Source organism: Typopeltis vanoorti, chromosome 16 (genome assembly GCF_054136105.1).
Source record: "Typopeltis vanoorti isolate ZY-2024b chromosome 16, IOZ_Tvanoo_1.0, whole genome shotgun sequence".
Classification (NCBI taxonomy): Eukaryota; Metazoa; Arthropoda; class Arachnida; order Uropygi; family Thelyphonidae; genus Typopeltis; species Typopeltis vanoorti.
The window spans coordinates 11,579,407-11,598,878 of record NC_143564.1 but is presented as its reverse complement, the minus strand read 5'-3'; the positions used below and the strand labels follow the sequence as shown (position 1 = coordinate 11,598,878).

At 34.6% G+C, this 19,472-nt stretch overlaps 1 protein-coding gene across 3 annotated transcripts in view; it reads left to right on the top strand.

The window, feature by feature from the left end:
- Positions 1 to 19,472, top strand: part of tei (irregular chiasm C-roughest protein teiresias) — a 335,409-nt gene that overhangs the window by 168,117 nt on the left and 147,820 nt on the right. The window contains exon 1 of one of the 3 annotated variants that reach the window (XM_090406159.1): positions 2,051 to 2,364. The exons of 1 other annotated variant lie outside the window; for it this stretch is intronic. Coding sequence is in view for 1 of the 2 variants with exons in the window: in XM_090406157.1 (XP_090262283.1) it covers positions 3,045 to 3,114 (70 nt within the window). In the remaining variant the exon portion in view is untranslated. Of the gene's footprint in view, positions 1 to 2,050; positions 3,115 to 19,472 lie in introns of those variants that run through there. One more of the 3 variants, XM_090406157.1, reaches the window with a different exon arrangement.

Below are 19,472 nucleotides of genomic sequence, written 5' to 3'. Positions count from 1 at the left end.
GAATCTTGCAGACTTGTAGCGGATTTATTTAGAAGTATAACATCATCCGCATAAAGCAAAGAGCTGACATTAACATCTCCAATTTTGATATCAGGTTTAATACCACATTCCTTCATAATGTGATCCATATAGATAATGAATAACAGAGGGGATAATGTACATCCTTGTCTCACACCAGATTTAACATTAAACCATCTTCCTGTACTTCCTTCAATTCTAACTGCTGACTCACAACTCAAATAAAGACTAAGTATTGCTTGATATAATGCTCCATTGGCACCATATAACTGCAGTGTATTGAATAGCTTCTCTCTTGGCACTTTGTCATATGCCTTTTCCAAATCGACAAAACTTAAATACAGATCTTTGTTATATTCCCATGCTTTCTCGACTATTTGTCGTAAAGTGAAGATCTGATCCTGACAGCCTCTGTTTGGCCTGAATCCAACTTGTTAAAATATATTTATTCTTTTCATTAAGTCTATTTAACAATCATAGAGGAAAGAGAAAAGAAATTAAATAAATTGATTTCTACTGAATATAAAATAAACGCTACCTTCACAAACCTCAGCAATATATCCCGTAATATTAATACGGAAATATCAATAAATAAACTGTTAAAGAACCAATATGATGAGGAATGGGTGATATGAGAACGGTAATGGAGTTTAAATACCTCGGATTAACAACAGTGAAAACAAAAAGTAAAAGGACAACTTCTAAAAGCTAATAAAATCATTCTTCTTAACAATATGAAAAAATTGTGATAATCCTGCAAGATGACTTCCGTCCCTATATGTCAATGTGTTTATGATCCAACCGCTATTTTGATCTGTTCGCTAAATCTATGGCCTTATGAATTCCGAGCGAGCAGTGCAAGCCCATTAATATAATTATTGCCTGCAATATTTTTTAAATCAAGAACTAAACCAATATCTGAAGAAACAATAACTGTAGAAAAACTATACCGGAATCAAACTTCATGGTCATTTACATGACGTGTCAAATGTCATTAACAGGACAGGAGTAAGTGTCTCCGCACGTCTGCACAAGAGAGGAGGATAAAAATTTCTTTGATTCTGCAAGCAGTATGCAAATTTCTCAATGAAATAAAAACAGTGTCATTGTTTTTTTTGTCGACTAAGCCAAATGTAGCGTCATGCCTCCATTTGGCAACAATAGGTTCAGCTTGCGCACACTCATTTAATCGCAGTAAATGGATGCTCTCGCTGGAATTTTCTCATCGAAAGTAAATTAAGCAATTAATTACATAGTCAAACTGGACGACCTGTTTCGTGAAGTGCGTTTCAAAGTCGTGTATCTTTTCATTATCGTCTGAAAAGATGTTATTATACAAATTAGTTATCAAGCTGTAGACTAAAGCTATACAAACTATGCGTGAATTTTTATTTTATTAAACTTACGCTGAAAATACAAAACACAGAGAAGAAATTTCCCCAGTGGGGAGTGGAATTAACAACAACAAGAATAAAACAAGTAAAATTATTCATAGAAATAATAAAATAAAATTATTACGGGATCCATTTAGTTTATGAGTGACGTTTTGCTGCCGTTGTTGCTAAATATTATTATTTTTATCTGTTCTCTGCTTAATGCATCGTGCGCAACACACATTTTATGAAACTCAATGTGAGGGCGGCATGCATTACAAAAGTACCGACTTCCTTTTCTCTTCCTCGGTATTGTTCTATGAAAGGAACATTTTATTTGGCGGATTTCTTTCAACTTTTATTCCATTTCTATTTTATGTTTCAAAAGACAGCTTACTAGAAGTACGGCCTCTTGTAAAGGTGCATTTTTACTCGGTACCCCCCGGTTTTCGAAGAGCCTTATCCTCCCTTCGGCACTCCTCGCCCGTTGTTTAAATTCGTCTCAGTGAATTTAAGGCCTTTTCCACAGCACTGAAGAGATGCTAACGGAATCAGCACATTTTCTAAAAAGAAACGAAATTTTAAAGTTACGAAGGCATTAAAATCGCTGTTTTACTGCACCTTGCCCTGTTCTAGAAGCCGATAGCTGTGCGTGCAAAAACTGTAAAAACAGATGTATCAGTGTGTGTGTGCAGTATTAAGTTTGATTTTTATGCTGATGCATTTCGATGTGGCAAATAGAATTGTTCGCACAACAATTGCTACTAGATTGGCTTTGAGCCAAATAACTGACAGTACATATTACATCGGAGGCAAATACGATCTATTTGTGTGTTATATTGCTTTCTGATATCTCACAAGAACTTACTGAAAGAAAACAGAAAAAGATAAAGAGTAACAGCGATACGATGAGATCTGGTTATCGGAATAGAACATTTTTCAGCTGTGTTTTTCCAGCAGAAAGAATAAACAGGTAAAGATATTTAAAACGATGGCGTATTTTATTTGGCCAGAAAGGTACTTACTGCAGATAAATCACGTTTTGAATAATAACATTCTAGTCCTATCTTATATGGAATTTCTAAATTGAAACAAGTTAACATTTGAATTGTAAAAAAAGTCGCGCTACAACGATTTATGTACGACACAGCAACAACCTTCTGAGCGCCCATGAGAATCTTTTGGGTGTCTCACAGCGTTTTCGTCCTCCGTAGGGTCCTACGTTCTTGGACCCCTTCGTTTTGGAGTTTTCCCGTGTAACGATGCCTCTGAAATAATGTTAAAATATGCTAAAATAGAATCCTGAAGTATAAATTATTGAATTCTTACCATCAAGTGAGGAGCACTGTACGAGATAAAAAAGGAAATGTAAAAAATCCTGTAGTCGAAATCTTCTCGCAAGATTAATATCAAGACCAAATAAAAAATCAAGAAGTTAACGTTCTGTTGAGAACGTTTGAGAATACAAATCAGAGAATGGCAGAATCAGAAGATAAGAAGACAACATTCAATTATTAAAGCCAAAGAAGAGAGTCTCAGATGCAGCGTACTGACATAGGATGACGAGTAGGGTAAGCATTGATTCACGCCATCTGCGACACGGAAAGTTAGCAAATGAGGAAAGCAAAATGAGTATGAATCTCGCTATACTGAATGAGACTTCAGTTATTTAAAGATGGCCAAGGAACTATGACTATTTCGATGTGTTATGTCAGTAAACTGAGTATGTTCTTGTGACTATATATATATATATATATATATATATTATTCTAAAATAATTTTAATTCGATTAAAAATTACTTTTTTAACAATTAAAAATCGACGACGATGATACGGGTTTAGCTGTGCAAAATCATATTTTGAACATGGAAGAGTAGAATTAGCATTTTATGAACATAACGAATACAAGTGAAAAATAATAGTTGCTGTACACACAACTTTATTTAAATACTGTTTTGTTATTATTACTCAGTCATTTTTGACACTTTGATGCTCAATTATAAAAGTTATTTCAAAGCATATCACATTAAGAAAATATTTTTTAAAAAATAATACGCTACGGTAGTGCAAGATAAGTAAACTTTATAAAACTGAAATAACGTAATTGGTTTCTAAGCATAACTGATTGAGAACACGAGTTTTGATTGAAATAATGCTATTTTTTCCCTTCCGGAGCAAAGAGCATATTTCAATCAAACCCGTTTTTTTCACAAATCATTCCATACCCAGTCGCCTAAAAGCACCCAAAGTGTCCATCATAAAGAAGTAATGAAAAATCACTCATTATAACCAAAAATATCCTTTTATTTATTACTACACTGAGCATGTATAAAAATTATTTAAAAAAAAATATGACCACTTCAAACCTCTAGTAAACAAAGTAGTAGGAGCGTGACACCAAGCAACGAAATCATCTACCATCTGTGGTGCCCATTTCCTTAAAGGCTTTTTTAAAATTTCGATGTGAGTGAGCCCTTCAGCCCCCACTAGCATAACAAGGGACGGATATTACTAGTAGTTCTACTGGTGAAGTACTGATGAATATCCTGCAACTAATCTGACTCCCAATCTGCAGACGAACCTCACCGACTGCAGATCTGGGAGTTTTAGCAATTACGCAGACAATCAACTTCATTTCAACAGACGCTTTAGACAAACACTCGAGGTCCTTAAATTTGGTATGCCTTTATTTTTCATTCATTCTTTGACAAATGGAATCAAAGTCGGAAAGCTTTCAGAGGCGAACCGAGCATTAAAATATATAAATGTTACTCGATAAAAAGTGAAGAAGTGCAACTGCACTCTGGACGTAATTTTGATGTGCCTAATTATTTAATCGGACTGAAACCAAAAATAACGCTGAATAATTTTAATGAAGATTCTAAAACAGGTCCAATTATAGTGAGAAAAAGAATCATTTCGTTATCCACAAGTCTAGAACCTAAGATGGAAAGTACTACAGTACTTTCCACCTTAATATGAAACGTGTAGCTCAATAATTTTGATGTTTATCCTAAATCTCAAATTTTATAAATTCCTTTAAGCTAGATCCAAATAATATTATGCAATGTATCGTTTAGACACATTTTGGTGTGCTTGTAAGTAATCCGATTGAAATGAAAATTTGAGGTGGCCGAACATTTTTTGTCAGGCCACCTCACCATTTGATAATATGTGTACATGCGGTGTACGCATATTATCAAATACACATTAACCAAGCATGTGCTTACGTATACAATATAGATTAATATTGTTCGCATTAACTTCTTAATATTTTTATAGTTTTCCAAAACTATGTATATAGCAAATTCACGGGCTTCAAGAATGTCAGCATCTAATGTTAGTAATGAAACTTTGACCAGTTTATAGGTATGTTTTGCAAAATGCAAAGGATTACTGCATTCATTGTTGTGTCCATTGGCAAGCAGGTTACTCATGGAGGATTTCACTGAAATTGTGTATTTGGAATCCATATAAAAATGTCCAGCCACCTCAAATTTTAATTTCAATCGGATTACTTACAAAGACACCAAAATGTGTCTAAACGATACATTGCATAATATTATTTGGATCTAGCTTAAAGGAATTTATAAAATTTGAGATTTAGGATAAACATCAAAATCATTGAGGTACACGTTTCAATTTTATCATTTTTTTGGGGACAAAATTGACAAATGGTTGGTTTGAAAAACATCGAAGCACCGCACAACTAAGACATTCAGAGTTTTCCAGAGGGAACCCTTTTTCTTCTGTAACAGATTGGCTAACTCAACTTTAAATGAAAAGTACTTAATACAGTTCTTCGCGTCCTACACTGGATTCCAACCCACTTTTTTTTTTTACTTCCAAAAAATGGAATTGTGGCTATCGATAGCTACTGCGGTTCTGCAACAACTGGTAAAACGATTCCAACTGATTAGCAATTCCACTAACCTTTGATACTTAGGGGGAAAAAAAAGGGCAAAATACCACTGTTCGATATTTTTCTTTGAATATTGTAAAAGCTTTCAGAGACATAATGATAGTTCTCTTACAATAACGGAAATATCGACAATCGAAAATTCAACTGTGAACCGTATCAAACAGTTATAAGAGCTTAGTGGCGCATGGTGTACAATTGACCATGTACCTACTCCGGAGAGCAGTCATTTTCATTTACATTGCTGCGTCCAAGACTGATGAACTCTTCTGTTTAGCTAAAATAAAATCTTTTTTGTTTTGCAAAAGGGTTCGAAAAAAAACGAATCAATCTCGATGGATGGAATTTAATACTCAGGATCGATCAGTTTCCACAGAAAAATTGTTCGTTGTGATAATGAATGACAGCAGAATCATGTGATTACAAAGTATCCCGTTAAAATATAGTTAAAACAGAGGTCGAACCATTGTGTCAGTGAAAATAATCGAGATTAAATCTAACACTGAAAGACAGGGATCTGACTGAAGTCAAAAGTGAAGCAGAGTGGCATATACTAGTGGACATCGTAAATCAGTATCCGGAGAGTTCATCGAAAAGGCAATTCATCGAACGACAATTCGTCGAAAATGCAATTCACCGAAAATTTTAACTTTTCTAAAATGTTATGATAAAAGTGATCCATTTAGAACAAATACTGAACCGTGCAGAGTGAGAAAGCAATGCTACTTTAATAGGGAATAATTATATAACAAATGGTTTTCCTATTGTCTTTCTTGTCCGATAACTGTTTCATGTCTGTTCATGGGACTGATTTGCCTGTTTCGGGAGGAATATCCCAGCCTACGCAGGCGCCATTATTATTATTGTTAGTAGTAGTAATATGCGACTTCAATACATCAATTATTATGGGATGAATAAAAGTTTCAAATAGGAAATCTGATTCCGATTCGCTATTTGAAACTTTTACAAGAAAATGTCGGACTGTTCCAATTTTCAGTTCGGCTATATTCGGGGCGACAAAGAAATAACGTGTCCAAATTATGTATTACAATAATTCTCTGATTTAGTGGAATTAGTAGAAGTTGTCGTTACAAGAAGCTGTCTGCACGGTTCAGTTTTTGTTCCAAATGGATCACTTTGATCATAACATTTTCGAAAAAAGTTTCGAAATGATATTAGCAATTCCGTTTTGGGTGGATCAATTTAATGAAATTTTAGTTAAAAATTTCGGTGAATTGTTTTTTCGATCAATTGCATTTTCAACGAGTTGTCTTTAGATGAATTGTTCATTCGATCAATTGTCTTTTGGGGATTTACGTGAACCATGAATTTTCATGGAACACGTAAATCCCCAATTTAAATTCTACCCAAAGAGAGGTTGTATGGGTTCTGGCTTTTGTGCTCACAGAAATGATACAACTGACAGAACTTGAAAGGGCTCAATAAAGTTTTCTACAGATTTCGCATACCGAAGTTAATGAAATCCGTCCATTGAAAAAAAAGGAACGAATTTGGTTTGGTTTGAATTACGGCCAAAACAACTTAGGCTATGAGACCAGTGGTTACGTCTGTTAACTGCATATTCTATTAGTAGTTTTCGCCTGTTTTGTGGGACGACGTTTTTTCTTGGAATTTTTTTTTTTTTTGACTATCCGACTGGCCAATTCGTTTTAACAATTACAACAGACCTAAAATATGGATATAATTAAATGAAGACTAACTGGACATATGCTCTATTTCTGCTTAAATTAACATTCAGCAATATTTCATTAGCATTTTTACAGACAAAAACGAACAAAAAAAATTTAAGAAAATCTTTCTGTGATAGTTTTTTTCCCTTCGCTGTTCGCCAACTCTAACGACAGTCTTCATGACTTCTCACCGTTGGATGCAAATCACTAACAGGACACTAAACAGAGACTAAATGGTCGACACGACTCCACTGATTTCTTTCTTACGGTCTGTCTGTTCTTTGTCACATCTGTGCTGGTTTTCACCTCCCCTTATAACGTGGTGATATATCGATCAACGCTCACACACGCAATCTGTGTTTTTCTGCACGAGATAATCGAGACAGCGATGGGGAATTGCTTCAAACTCGCTCTGACTACAGAACTTATTCGCTTACTATGACTGCCAGTTTTTGTTCCAACGCTGTTCCTCATCCTGGGAGTTTTATTGATTTATTATGTTTGAAAGGGGAAAATCTGAGGCACCCTCTGTGACCATACTGAGCTTCGAAATTATTTAAGTAAATTTAGGAAAAATGCATTTCGATTCAAATTTAAAGTTAATGTTCCTCCCAAGGACTCCTGAATACCTATGCTTGTGCCTCATAAACAAGACACGGACACTTTATTTCCTATTAAACTTATTTTATTTTTTTTGTAACTGTGGGTATGCGCACACATTTCTGACAGAGAAGCTGCTTTAGGGACAAAAAAAGTGAAATGAGTGAGACTTCAATTCCAGAGTTCCTTGGTAACCTGGCGAGTGCTGATTTTTCACTTCAGGACTAAATAAATTACAAATAAATTCACTAAGGCTCTTTCCAGAGATCATTCAAGCACAAAAATGGCTGCTGATTTCGATAGAATTATGTTATCGGACTGCTTGTCTTCTTAAAATCAAAGTTTTGCAAATTTCACGGTTCTAAGTAAAATTCAAGTTAACTCAAACTTCTGATAATAATGAAATTTTAAATATTTTTTAAATTTGTGTGCCGTGTGTCAACAAACATGATAATATTTTATGACAGTTACAGTGAGGCTGTAAATAATCCATTCAAGCATTTGCTTCGTTGGTTTATGAATCCATGCCAAGTTGAGTAAATAAAGCCTATCTTCGCTGTCAACTTTTCCATTATCTCATCAACAGTAGACAAACCTCATTACGAGGATATTTCTTTTTTTTTGCTCCTGCATATGAGGCATTCTCACTGGGAGTGAGAAAGAAAAAGTATTAAACATGTTAAAGTAGATTAATGGAGTTGCGTGACCCTTACCTTTTAGCGAAACAAAAATATCAACAACATAAAAAACTAAGTGTTTACACCAAAGATCGTTATATAAGCATAGGTAAAGTATTGGTCTATTATGTGGATAGATTTCAGGAATGCAATAAAAATAATATAAAAAGAAAACTAATGTAAGAAAAGAAAAAAAAGTATAAAAAACATCATATCATTATGATAGAATATAAATTTGATCCATCTTTGATGATGAAATATATTAATCTTTATGAAGATATGTAGATACGAGCAGAATAGAACAAAGTTTATGCTCTGCATTTAAGAACACATTTATTTAAACTCTGACTAATGAAAAAACAACCGTGAAATAAACGAAATTATGAAGAAAGAGAGAGAGGGCGCTACAAACTGCAGATGGAACTATTATGACTGTGGGTTATAGTACTTCCATATCTGATAGTGTTGAAATGATTTAAGTTATGTGATAGGTTGTACAACAAATATAGGATTAAGAGGCTCTTATTTATTTTTTTATTTTCATTCTTAATTAAGAGGCATATGTTTTGTTGTCAAACACTATAATTAAATGCCACATTAATAGACAGTGCCTCAGGGTTTTATGGGTAATCATAAAAGATCGGAGAGCTTCAGTAACTTTGTAGGTATCGACGATGCCTTTGGTTGAATAGGGGCGGGTTCAAATTCCACTTAGTAAGTGAGGAACTTTTATTAAGACTTTCTAACCGAGTCAGTTAGTCGGTCTCATACTAAGGTGGTGAAGGCAGAATTTTTACTGCCGAAAACTTGGATTTTTTTCTCTTGGAAAAACAGGCACTCCCGGTCAGAAGAATACACAAAATTAACAGACATCAAACACCGACTCGACAGGTAATTTTCTTAAGATTAGCATCATTTCCGAAATCTTTTACTTCGAAGAAATTTTAAATAATGACGTAGAGTTAGTTTGAGAGTTATTCTTTGTTTGTTAAATACATGCAGAGATATTTAGCCTGTGCTAAGGTCCAATAAATGATAAAAATTCACAATTGTTCGAAATGTACGTAATTTTGTTGTAGGTTCACAATTCGGACACACCTATTAGCATTTATATTTTGGGACTATTTGTTATAACTAAATTTCGGTAGAAGTAGGTCGATTGTAGGTTCACAATTCGGACACACCTATTAGCATTTATATTTTGGGACTATTTGTTATAACTAAATTTCGGTAGAAGTAGGTCGAATTGATTTCGGTTCTGCTGAGGTTTTAGAGAAGACCATGTTGACATCCGCACTGTGTTATCCTAACTCCCGGAGTAAATTAATGTTATTTACATTAGTAGAAGGACAATATGATCTGCATATTGATGCAGTGGTTTTAACCTATAACACCTTTACACACACACACAGAATTCGGTTCTGCATGCGTCAAAATTGTTTTCTCTCCGCCCCCCTATTAACAGTCCTGCGCAGTAATCAGTATTTTGCACAAACAACAAAAATGTTAGTATTTTAAGTAGTCTTACAAATTTTAACAAAATGTATATTTTTTATTTATGTTCGTCATTAATATTTTGAGTTTTCATAAGAATTTTCAATTCAAAAAGTTTTACATAACGTGACTGTAAAGTTCTGTATTACCATTGTTCGATAAACGTTTCATACATACAGATTTACTCACTACTGTATTGACATCTTTATTTATTCTTTAAGTTATATTGTATTGTATTTTATTGATAATCATATACACTTCTTTGTAGCTATCAAATCAATATATTACTTCAGTTACTGGGTATTAAATATCGCACATAGGTAATTATGAAACGTAATTATGTGTATACAGGATATGAATATTGTTGCCGTACATTTTGAAGAGGGTAGGCGATAATATTGCGCCTCATAACAACACCGTAGCGTGTTGTTATGAGGATAATTTGGAATCAAGGAAGTCCTAAAATACTTTGGCTTTAATCGACGTATGAACAATGCATTAGCAAGTGAATTTGCTTTTATTTTATTTATCTAATGTTATTAGAGAAATTTTATTTGATGTATCTGCGATGTGTTCTGGCAATGATTCTGCTCGTTCATTGAAATCCTTTTGAGAGATATCATGTATTTCGTACTCCTGTTTGTATTATTTTTCAGACAATTTTACCGTTGACTGGTTAGCTGATGATGGGTTTCTCGTTTCCGATGTCATTCATTTTATCCGCTTTGCAGACAGGTGCAATTATTGACGTTTTAGTTGAAGTATTCTTCTTGATCATTACCTGTATCGAATATCACTTTACAAGTTTCAAAAGTATTGGATGCAGGTCTTCAAAACGTATCAAAAATCTGTTAGTCTGGGTTATATCCATTTCCGAACTGATTTTTACTTTAGACTGAACGGATTAATTTCAACACACATATAAAATGGTTTGATGTCAGTTCTGGTAACGCTGGTCTTACCCAGTTAGCTGGTTTCGTATACTTTTTTTGGGTAATGCTTATAGTAGGAAATTGATGGGTGAATTTTAGTTTCTTCCATGTTGTTTATTTTTAGGGAAATGTTATTTAGGAGTTTTTTTTTTTTTTTGCGTGAATAAAAATCATTTTTCCAGTCTACTTCCGACGCTATGTTTCTCTTTTTATAAATTGAAATAGAAAGTTCTCGTATCTTAGCACTTGTATTCTATAAATCGAGAAGGATGATATCTTGCTGAATTTTGAATGCTTACTGGATTGCATTTAATTTTCATCTTACTCCTTACCCCCCCCCCCCCTTCCATAACAACATTCTGTGCATTTGTTTTCAAGGTTTCTAGATACCGAAGGCAGTACAGCTTGGGCTTGACAAAAACAATAAACACCTGATAAACACCAAATGCATGAAGGATGCCATTCTGCAAGATGAATGCCGTCATCCATTCAAGAACTAAGCAATTTCACGCCTCAGTCGTATGATAAACGTCTCAGATGGTTAGTATATCATAATAAAATTTTTCTATCATTCCGCTTAATTTTGTTACAACAATGATCTACTTTAAACTTGAGATGTGTCCACATTTTAGTAATCATCCTTAAATAACCAAGATTTGTTTCGCGGAAGGCTGCGGTTATATGCGTTTGGATGGAAAATCAAAACGAATTGTGTGTGTCGGTGCATTTAAACCATTCATTTTCTACATCACAAATGAAATACAACGTGTTATCATAGTAGAAACAATATTTGCGATGAAAAGTAATAACTTCTTTAAAAAATCCTATATCAACGACATTTATATTAGTGATGTGGAGAATTCTATTTTATTCACATATTTGTGGAACTCCATGAGTTTCGGGACTTACATTTTGTTGAAAATTATTAGATGCCTGTGTAGGCCTGCGGAAATGGGGTTTATATCCGTAGCCTAAGCAGCCCGAAGAAAGATTGTCACAGGTTCGATTCTAGTCCCGACTACAGGAACTTTTTGTAGGCCCTCCTTCGGCCGATTCTCAAATTAGTCTATCTTCAGTAAGGGTAAGTTGGGGTTCTCCACCCCAAAATTCCGGTTTAAACCCGCATTTCAAAATATCCATCATGAAATTCTCTATTACAAACAATAAATGTTAGTATTCAGGACACAATATCACGACAGTTATCTGTCGCTGTCTCTACTGAATGCCTTGGTTCACTAATAGCACTAGCTCACTGTCACTGAAGACTGGACTGCCCATCTGTCTTCAAAATGTTAGGGGTAAAGGAACTCAGCCTATTTCTTTTGGAGAAAAAGTTGTTAGAGGATTTATTTTAAATATGCAATTAAATTTACTAGCTTTGCTAACAGATTTGTTAACACACCTACTCACCAATAGGCAGGGTATGGGTTCGAATCCTACATGGATGTTTATCATTGTCTTTATGTAGAAGACGAATTCCATTGTCCAGTGTGAGACCACCATCCTCGTTTAATGGAAACCCGAAGAGACTTTTTAAAGTTACTTTAGGCCTCCAAAGTTTGGCCTCTAGACCAGAGTATCCAAAACTATGTAAAAAAATACAAAAAATAATAAAATAATAAAAATGATTAAAAAAAGTTCCCCCACTGTACAGATATACTATATATGTTTACAACATTACATTGGGGGTCATAAAAATTAATTTTAATACTGTTTATTTTTTACAAAATTGCATTTTTTTTAATGTCTGATATCTTTACATGTTAATCTTCAATTAAAATACTGACGAGGGAGAAGGATGACTCACTTCTATTCATGTTAACGCGAATTCGTACAAGTCAAATCGTACAAGTTATTGAAGATTAGGGGATTATTACTTTGCTATAACGAACCTTCAATTGTGCTAAATATTCGCTTTTTTTCCCACTAAAAAACAAATAAATACCAAACTTTCTATTTACTGCGAACATTCCCCAAAGAATGAATAACAAACATGAGATGGAAGCTTTCTGCGATTTGTCTCCAACAATAATCGATAGGATACCATTTAGGGCTATTGGCTAAATCAATACGACACCAGATGTTTCCAAAATGTGAAGTTCCGGAAATTGAAGGCATGCATCGCCTTTCTCCACAATATGTTCAACTACAGAATGCCTTTATCTAGAAGTATGTCAAATCATTAAATGCGCTGTGGTTATTAAATCAACAGAGAAGCATAAATGAAAAAAGGAAAAATATTGCCTGTTTTTATTATTTCTCATGTGAGTCCTGTCTCCTCGATGAATTCGACGTTTTCAATTCTGAGAGGCGACGCATTGTTCAAACATTCATCATTGATTGCTCTTAATTGAGGGAAATTCACTGATTGCACCTCAACAAAGATATATCAGATAGTGATCGAAAAAACTTATCACTTCTATTAATAGTCGACAAGGTACTAGTTAGAATTCTAGCATTAGCAAATACAGCCAGTGTACTAAGTGCGTGTGTTTCAGGGCCAATCCATTTGTTTTAAAGAATAAAAAATACGTGATGATGAGAGACAAAAACCCTATGATTATAATATGCTCTTGCCAACTCAACGAAAAGCCTTAAAATTTGCTCGCTTTTGAAGCTTTCGAAATGAAGAGCACCGGGTTGTTCCCGTAACTGCACTATCTATGAAGGCATCCACATCATCTCTATACTCAATCGATTTAAATTGGTTTTTGAAATGGCTGCAGTAGCTAGGGCCTTAATGATTCATATTTTACACTGCGATTAAGATGTCTATTTGTTCAACTCATTTAAAACTTTTTTTTATCGAATGAGAAAAATTATATCTCTAACTAAGATCGATTAATTCAGAAGGTATTATAAACCTAATATTACATTGCTAGAAAATTACATTTTCTTTCTTTTAAATCGAAGTATCAACATACACGTTGTAAAAGTGTGGACGGAAGTTAACTGCCATGTCCTCCAAAGGAAAAAATTTAGACGACATTTCAGCATAACAACGTCGAAGGTTATTTTTCATGATGGAATTCAAATTTCCTTTTATCACTTGGCTCATCAAGAAAACACCTAAATTGAGAACTGATCAAAGACTCAAAAAGATTAATTCATCCTTTGAATTAAATATAATATTTTTTTCATGTGATATGTTGAAATTATCACATATTATTGCCTACCCTATGTTTATTGACATGCTGTGTCTATATTTTCATAAGCTTGCAGTCCAATGAACTATTTCAGGTTTTTCTTAGTATAATATATAATAATATTCCTCATATAATAATGCAGGAAAGAAGTACTGTTTTCGCTTTGACTGGTTTTAGTTACTGCAAATAACTCTCAAAGATTTTACAAGTACTAAAACACATGAATGATGGTGGATATAACACGCAGTATGGACTAACTGTGGTTTTTGTCAATCACGATTGACACCTTCCCTGCATTATTATATCGGTGCATATTTTCACAAACTGCACGTCTCTGATAGCTATGAACAGCTTTCGCAGCGAATATTCCAAATGAACAGTTTTTCCGAAACATTACAATTTGTATTATTTGATGTTTTCAGATAATACAAATTGTAATATCTGAAAAACGATTTCAGGCAGAAACAGGGTACACAAATAATGCTGCATTTCTCGAACAAATAATTATCTAAGAGACGTGTTTGCAGATATGTTGGCATCCTCAAATGTATAAAAAAAAAAAAACTGGGAGTGACGCGGCAAATGTAACTCCATAACAACAGCTGTTATGGATGCTGTTCACTATCGGAACTAAAGTGGAGTTCTGCGACATTTTTCGTTTCATTTGGATAAATGTTATCGGAAAACACTTTCTATTTTCCCAAATTGAAGCCATTCTTGTTCATTTTATATAAAAAAGCAAAATGGGAAAAGAGTGTGGCATTCTCTGAAGGTTGAAGTCTAAGGAAAAATGCATTTGATTAAAAGTATGGTTTAAGATAAAACTTAGGAAGTTAAAAAGATATTTATATTTAAGATAAGTTCAGCTTTCATTAGTAATTAAACTACACCGGCGTGCGCTGAAATACTATGCATTTCCTAACACCATTTACATTAATAAAAATAGTTGTGTTTGGCTACGAAGGATGCGAAGCTAAGCTTGATGGTTAACAATAGATGAGAACACAGAAAATGATCCTTTGGGCTCGAAACATCACACATTAGCGGAGAGAACATGGCTTCAAATTTTCTTAATAAAATTTAAAAATATACGTCCACAAAGAACAAAAAATAAGGATGAGAATCCAACCCATCATCGAGCGAAATTATAAGTCATCGTTTCCTCCAGCTAAAATATATCAGCAACTGGGGAAACAAAAAATCCCCGCCCTCATCCATCAAAAGCACTCACTTGAGATATGCAATGCTTAGCTTCCGTTTTCATACAAAATGACAACTGTGATCTTCCCTAATACAGCCGGAGTTATTGATTTGCTTTCGATCCCGGCCTGAATATATTCCTGCAGCATTGCTTGAGAGTTCCATGTAGATTTTGATGCTGAATAAAACGCACCGCGCACTTCGTCGTTTCTTTCACGGGAAAAGCTCATAAACACTCAGAAATGGCGTAGCATGAGTTATTGCACGAGGTCTACGATATTCTCTCTAAAGATGCTCCTCACGAAATGGCCCAGTGAACAGGATGACATGCAAAACCCATAAAAACAGCTTCCCAGTAGAAAGAGTGTACTTATTAAAGCAAAACAGTTTGGTTTCTTTGCAGCTTTCATTAATTAAGAACCACAACGTGCACGGAATATCGTTATACAAAGTGTAGTTGGTGATACATTACGAAGCCGAAGACACTTTTCAGCCAAAAACTACTTTGTGTGTCAGAATAAATTTTCTTTGGATTAGTAAAGTAGCTTTTTTAATTGAATCACTTCGTAAAGTGACTTAAGAGCACATTTTTGTCGTGATCCTCCTTTTTTCCCCCTCTCATAAACACGTAAAAACTGGACGTAGAAATATTTATCCTAACTTTTATTTTGAAATAAAAAAAAACATTCGTGGAGTGGTTAGATAAGTCAGGAGCTCTGCTCAGGGGAATTCAATCCTCCAATATGGAAGGTAGTAATAGGGGGAGGGACGGAAATCGTCTATCAAAAACTTTCACAAACATCCATACCACGGAGGAATTCGGACTTGCAGCCTTCGTTAGCAAAAATTCGTCCACTGAGGCCACCATTTATGTTTGCTTAATGTCTAACACGATTCGCAGTAAAGCGTAAAATTTAAACGTGGAATTTTAGTTGCTGTTTGATTAGAATGACTTTTCAATGAACGGAGAAGTTTGCAACCATCCTTAAAACAGCACTTTATAGCTACACTACTCTATAGCAGTTTCACGTTGATTTCTTGCTTATAAAATATCCTAACATAATCAATGTATCAAAATGGCGGCTATGAGCTCAAATGAGGTAAAGTAGCGAAACCAGTAAAAGTTGGTAAAATGCTTTAAAAGGAACTTAATGAAACGATAGTCTTCAGCCAATATTAACACTTTGCCAACAAGGCGGATAGTAACATAGTGAAAAGGCCTCGAAAATGGTTCTGACATCTTTGCCACTAGGATAAAATGAAACATACCCAGAAATGCCCCGCGCACACATTCGTAGCCACCATCACACAATACGATACTCAAATTTAATTAAACTATACTTCATTTCTAAACATGAGGGATACGCTGTAACTGGAACTCCTGCAGTCAGCTGGGATGTACAAAGTGATCAGGGAAAGAAAATTTATTTTCAAGAAATTCGAACGAGTTTATGCAAAATAAGGCAGTTCATGTTCTGGTTGTCCATATTGGAACTTGATATTTGGTGCTGAAAATTCAGCCCTGCGCTGTCATTCTCATGTACAATCAATACGAGTTTTGTTCCCGAATCTCGCTGGTTTTCCTCCAAATTCTTCACCTCCACATAACGAGTACTGCTTTTATTATACTCTGATTTGCTGGCGTCATCGCCTCTGTCCCAACTTGGCGTGATTGCTTTATCGAGTGTAGGGGTGGCTTGATGTTTAAGCTCATTTCGTTTCGCCACCCACTTTGGTTATTCAGGTCACGTCTTGGTTCAATTGTAGCGCGGAGCCCCATAAAGCTAATCCTCCATTCCGACAGTCGTTTGCACGGACTCAAGTAACTACCCACGGTCGTAGTTGTCTCTCTTGGTGATTACAGGCTATCGAGCAAATCTCGGCTTTCGCCAGGAAAACTTCCCCTGAAGGCAGTTGATATCTTTTTTTTTTTTTTTTACCTCGTACAACTAAGGTTCGCAAGGAAACACTAACCATAAAGATGGCTAAATCAAACCACATACGGAATTTTACTTGACACCGTAGAGATGATAGAGAGAATCATAATTTGCGAAGACAAAACCGAGAAGATGTCTCGAACATCTGCAAGCTGAGTTGTGGTACATAAATCGATCATCAGCTGCCAGTCATAGCCTAGCACGCTACTTAAAAAAAAAAAAAAATGCACTTCATCTTCATAAGTCATATCAGCTGTGATTTACTTACATTATTAGGATAGACATAAACAAATCTGCCGTACTCGATGTCAAATTTTGATTAATAACTACTTGGACACTTTGATTACAGCAAATAGCTCTATAGAAAGGAATGAATCTCTCGCTATAAGGTGGTAAATTTATATTGCAGCACTAGTTAAAATAACAGCACAAATTTAGGCAGGACTGCTATAGGTTTTGGACAAAAGAATTCCGATATTATAAATGTAGATATTTAAAAAGAATTAAAATATTTCGGCAACGAATATGGCGCAACAAACTTGTCCACACGAAATAAAATTTTAAATTGGAGTGAATAGGCTTAATGTGCACCCCATTTTCACAATCACACATTTTTTTAAAAACACATTTCCTGGGAAATGTACGCTCTTATTACATTATGGAAAATACCAAGAATAGCGATCAGAACTTTACCCACCTTTGCAACGAGTTGCTCGAGATTGTACTAGGACTTGCATTAGCTCACGCTAGTAATCGCCGATACTTTTATAGTTTTATAGTTACTATATTCGGCATGAAACTCTCTGATTCCAATCTTTGAGTTTCTTATTCGGTTTTAAAACAATGTGGGATTTAATATCCCACATTGAAGCGATTGGCTCTTTATATTTAAGTAATTATTTGAGTTATTTGGTTTCAATATTAATCTGGAGTTAAGTACAACGAGAAACGTAACTTCTACATGTTACTGTTGTATCCCTATTAAATACTACGGAATATCTGGATTAATGCTATTCGGGAGCAGTTTTTTTTTTTTTTTTTAATAAACTCATTTTCTATATTTTAAGTAAAAATTATTTTTACGAATTCATGCAAGTCAAACATCTGCGTACTACAAAATCATCAAAATTCCCTACTGGCGCTTATATCAATGATTTTAGGTGTTTTTATGCATTTGACTTTTATTTTATCTCATCTCATCTTCCTTTTACTTTGTGGTGTCGAGGGTTTATTAATCACCGGATCTCAAACCGTTCACAGGATAAGGTGATCAACCCTAAACCCCGTATGTTGAGCATTCAAGGCCGGTTTGCCTGCTTTGTGAGATGGAAAAACCCCAGGATAAACTGTGGAAAAAAACCTACTGTCCACGCCCAAGACCGGCTAACTTGGCTATGGCAGATCCTCCAGCTCCTCACGTCACCGACGGGAATCGAACCTAAGACACTCCTTCCCCCAGGCATATGGTTGCGAAGCGCACAGCCACCAGGCTAACCGTGCGGACTTTTATTTTATATAAGGAGATTTATTTTGAGAATGTATTATGGACTACCCATCCTGTAAATAGTTCTTACTCACTGAAATGTTTTAACTTTTTTAGGTGAATGCATATGACGTATTTCTTTTTTTTTTAAGTAGGAAGTATCTACAAGAGACAAATCACTGTTTTATAACCGTTTCCTAAAGATGTGAAATTTTCATGCCTTCAGATATTCCAAAATAAAATCACGCATATATAATAACAGCATTATATATGTTTGCAGCTGAACAGCTAATTATAGAAATACTTTTTCATTTATCTGGTTTAAAAAATTCTGTTTATGTATCCCAATCAATTTGCTTGTCGCGTGTTTCCTACAGTATATTATTACAAAGCTGACTCAATTTAGGAGTAAGTGCGACTTTTTTCTTCTTGTATTGCTTTGGTTTCCTATCTTGTTAAGAAAATATCCCAACACTAAGAAAAACAACAGGCAATCCTCGTATAAAATAAAGTGATCAAGCTTCAAATGATTCCTAATATTTTTAATGATTCTTCTATTCCTGCTATGCTATCTGTTCACCTTAATTTTTCTCAGAATTCTCATATCTCTACTCTTTGATCACTTGTTTCATTTCTAACTCTTAGATCCCAGCAATCTTCACTAAAACAATTCCTAAATAACTGAAATACATTAAAGACGCAACTGAAATTATGTCTATATTCCTGCCTAGTTTCGTAATCAGCCTGTTTATTGTTGATTTTCATGCGAAATTTGTCACAGAGATTAGTCAGTTGAGTTAAGAAGTCCTGAAGACTTCTACGGGATTTATGAGTCTCCCATTCTGATATGATTTAATGCGACGTTTCTTAATAAATCGATCCCATACTAATGATGAATAAGTAGTATAAATTGTGTGTTTCCGTATCCCTAGATCTAATCAATTCTCACTGCTGGTTTAACTAACGTATAAACTAAGTACTATTATGCAAATACCCAGTTTA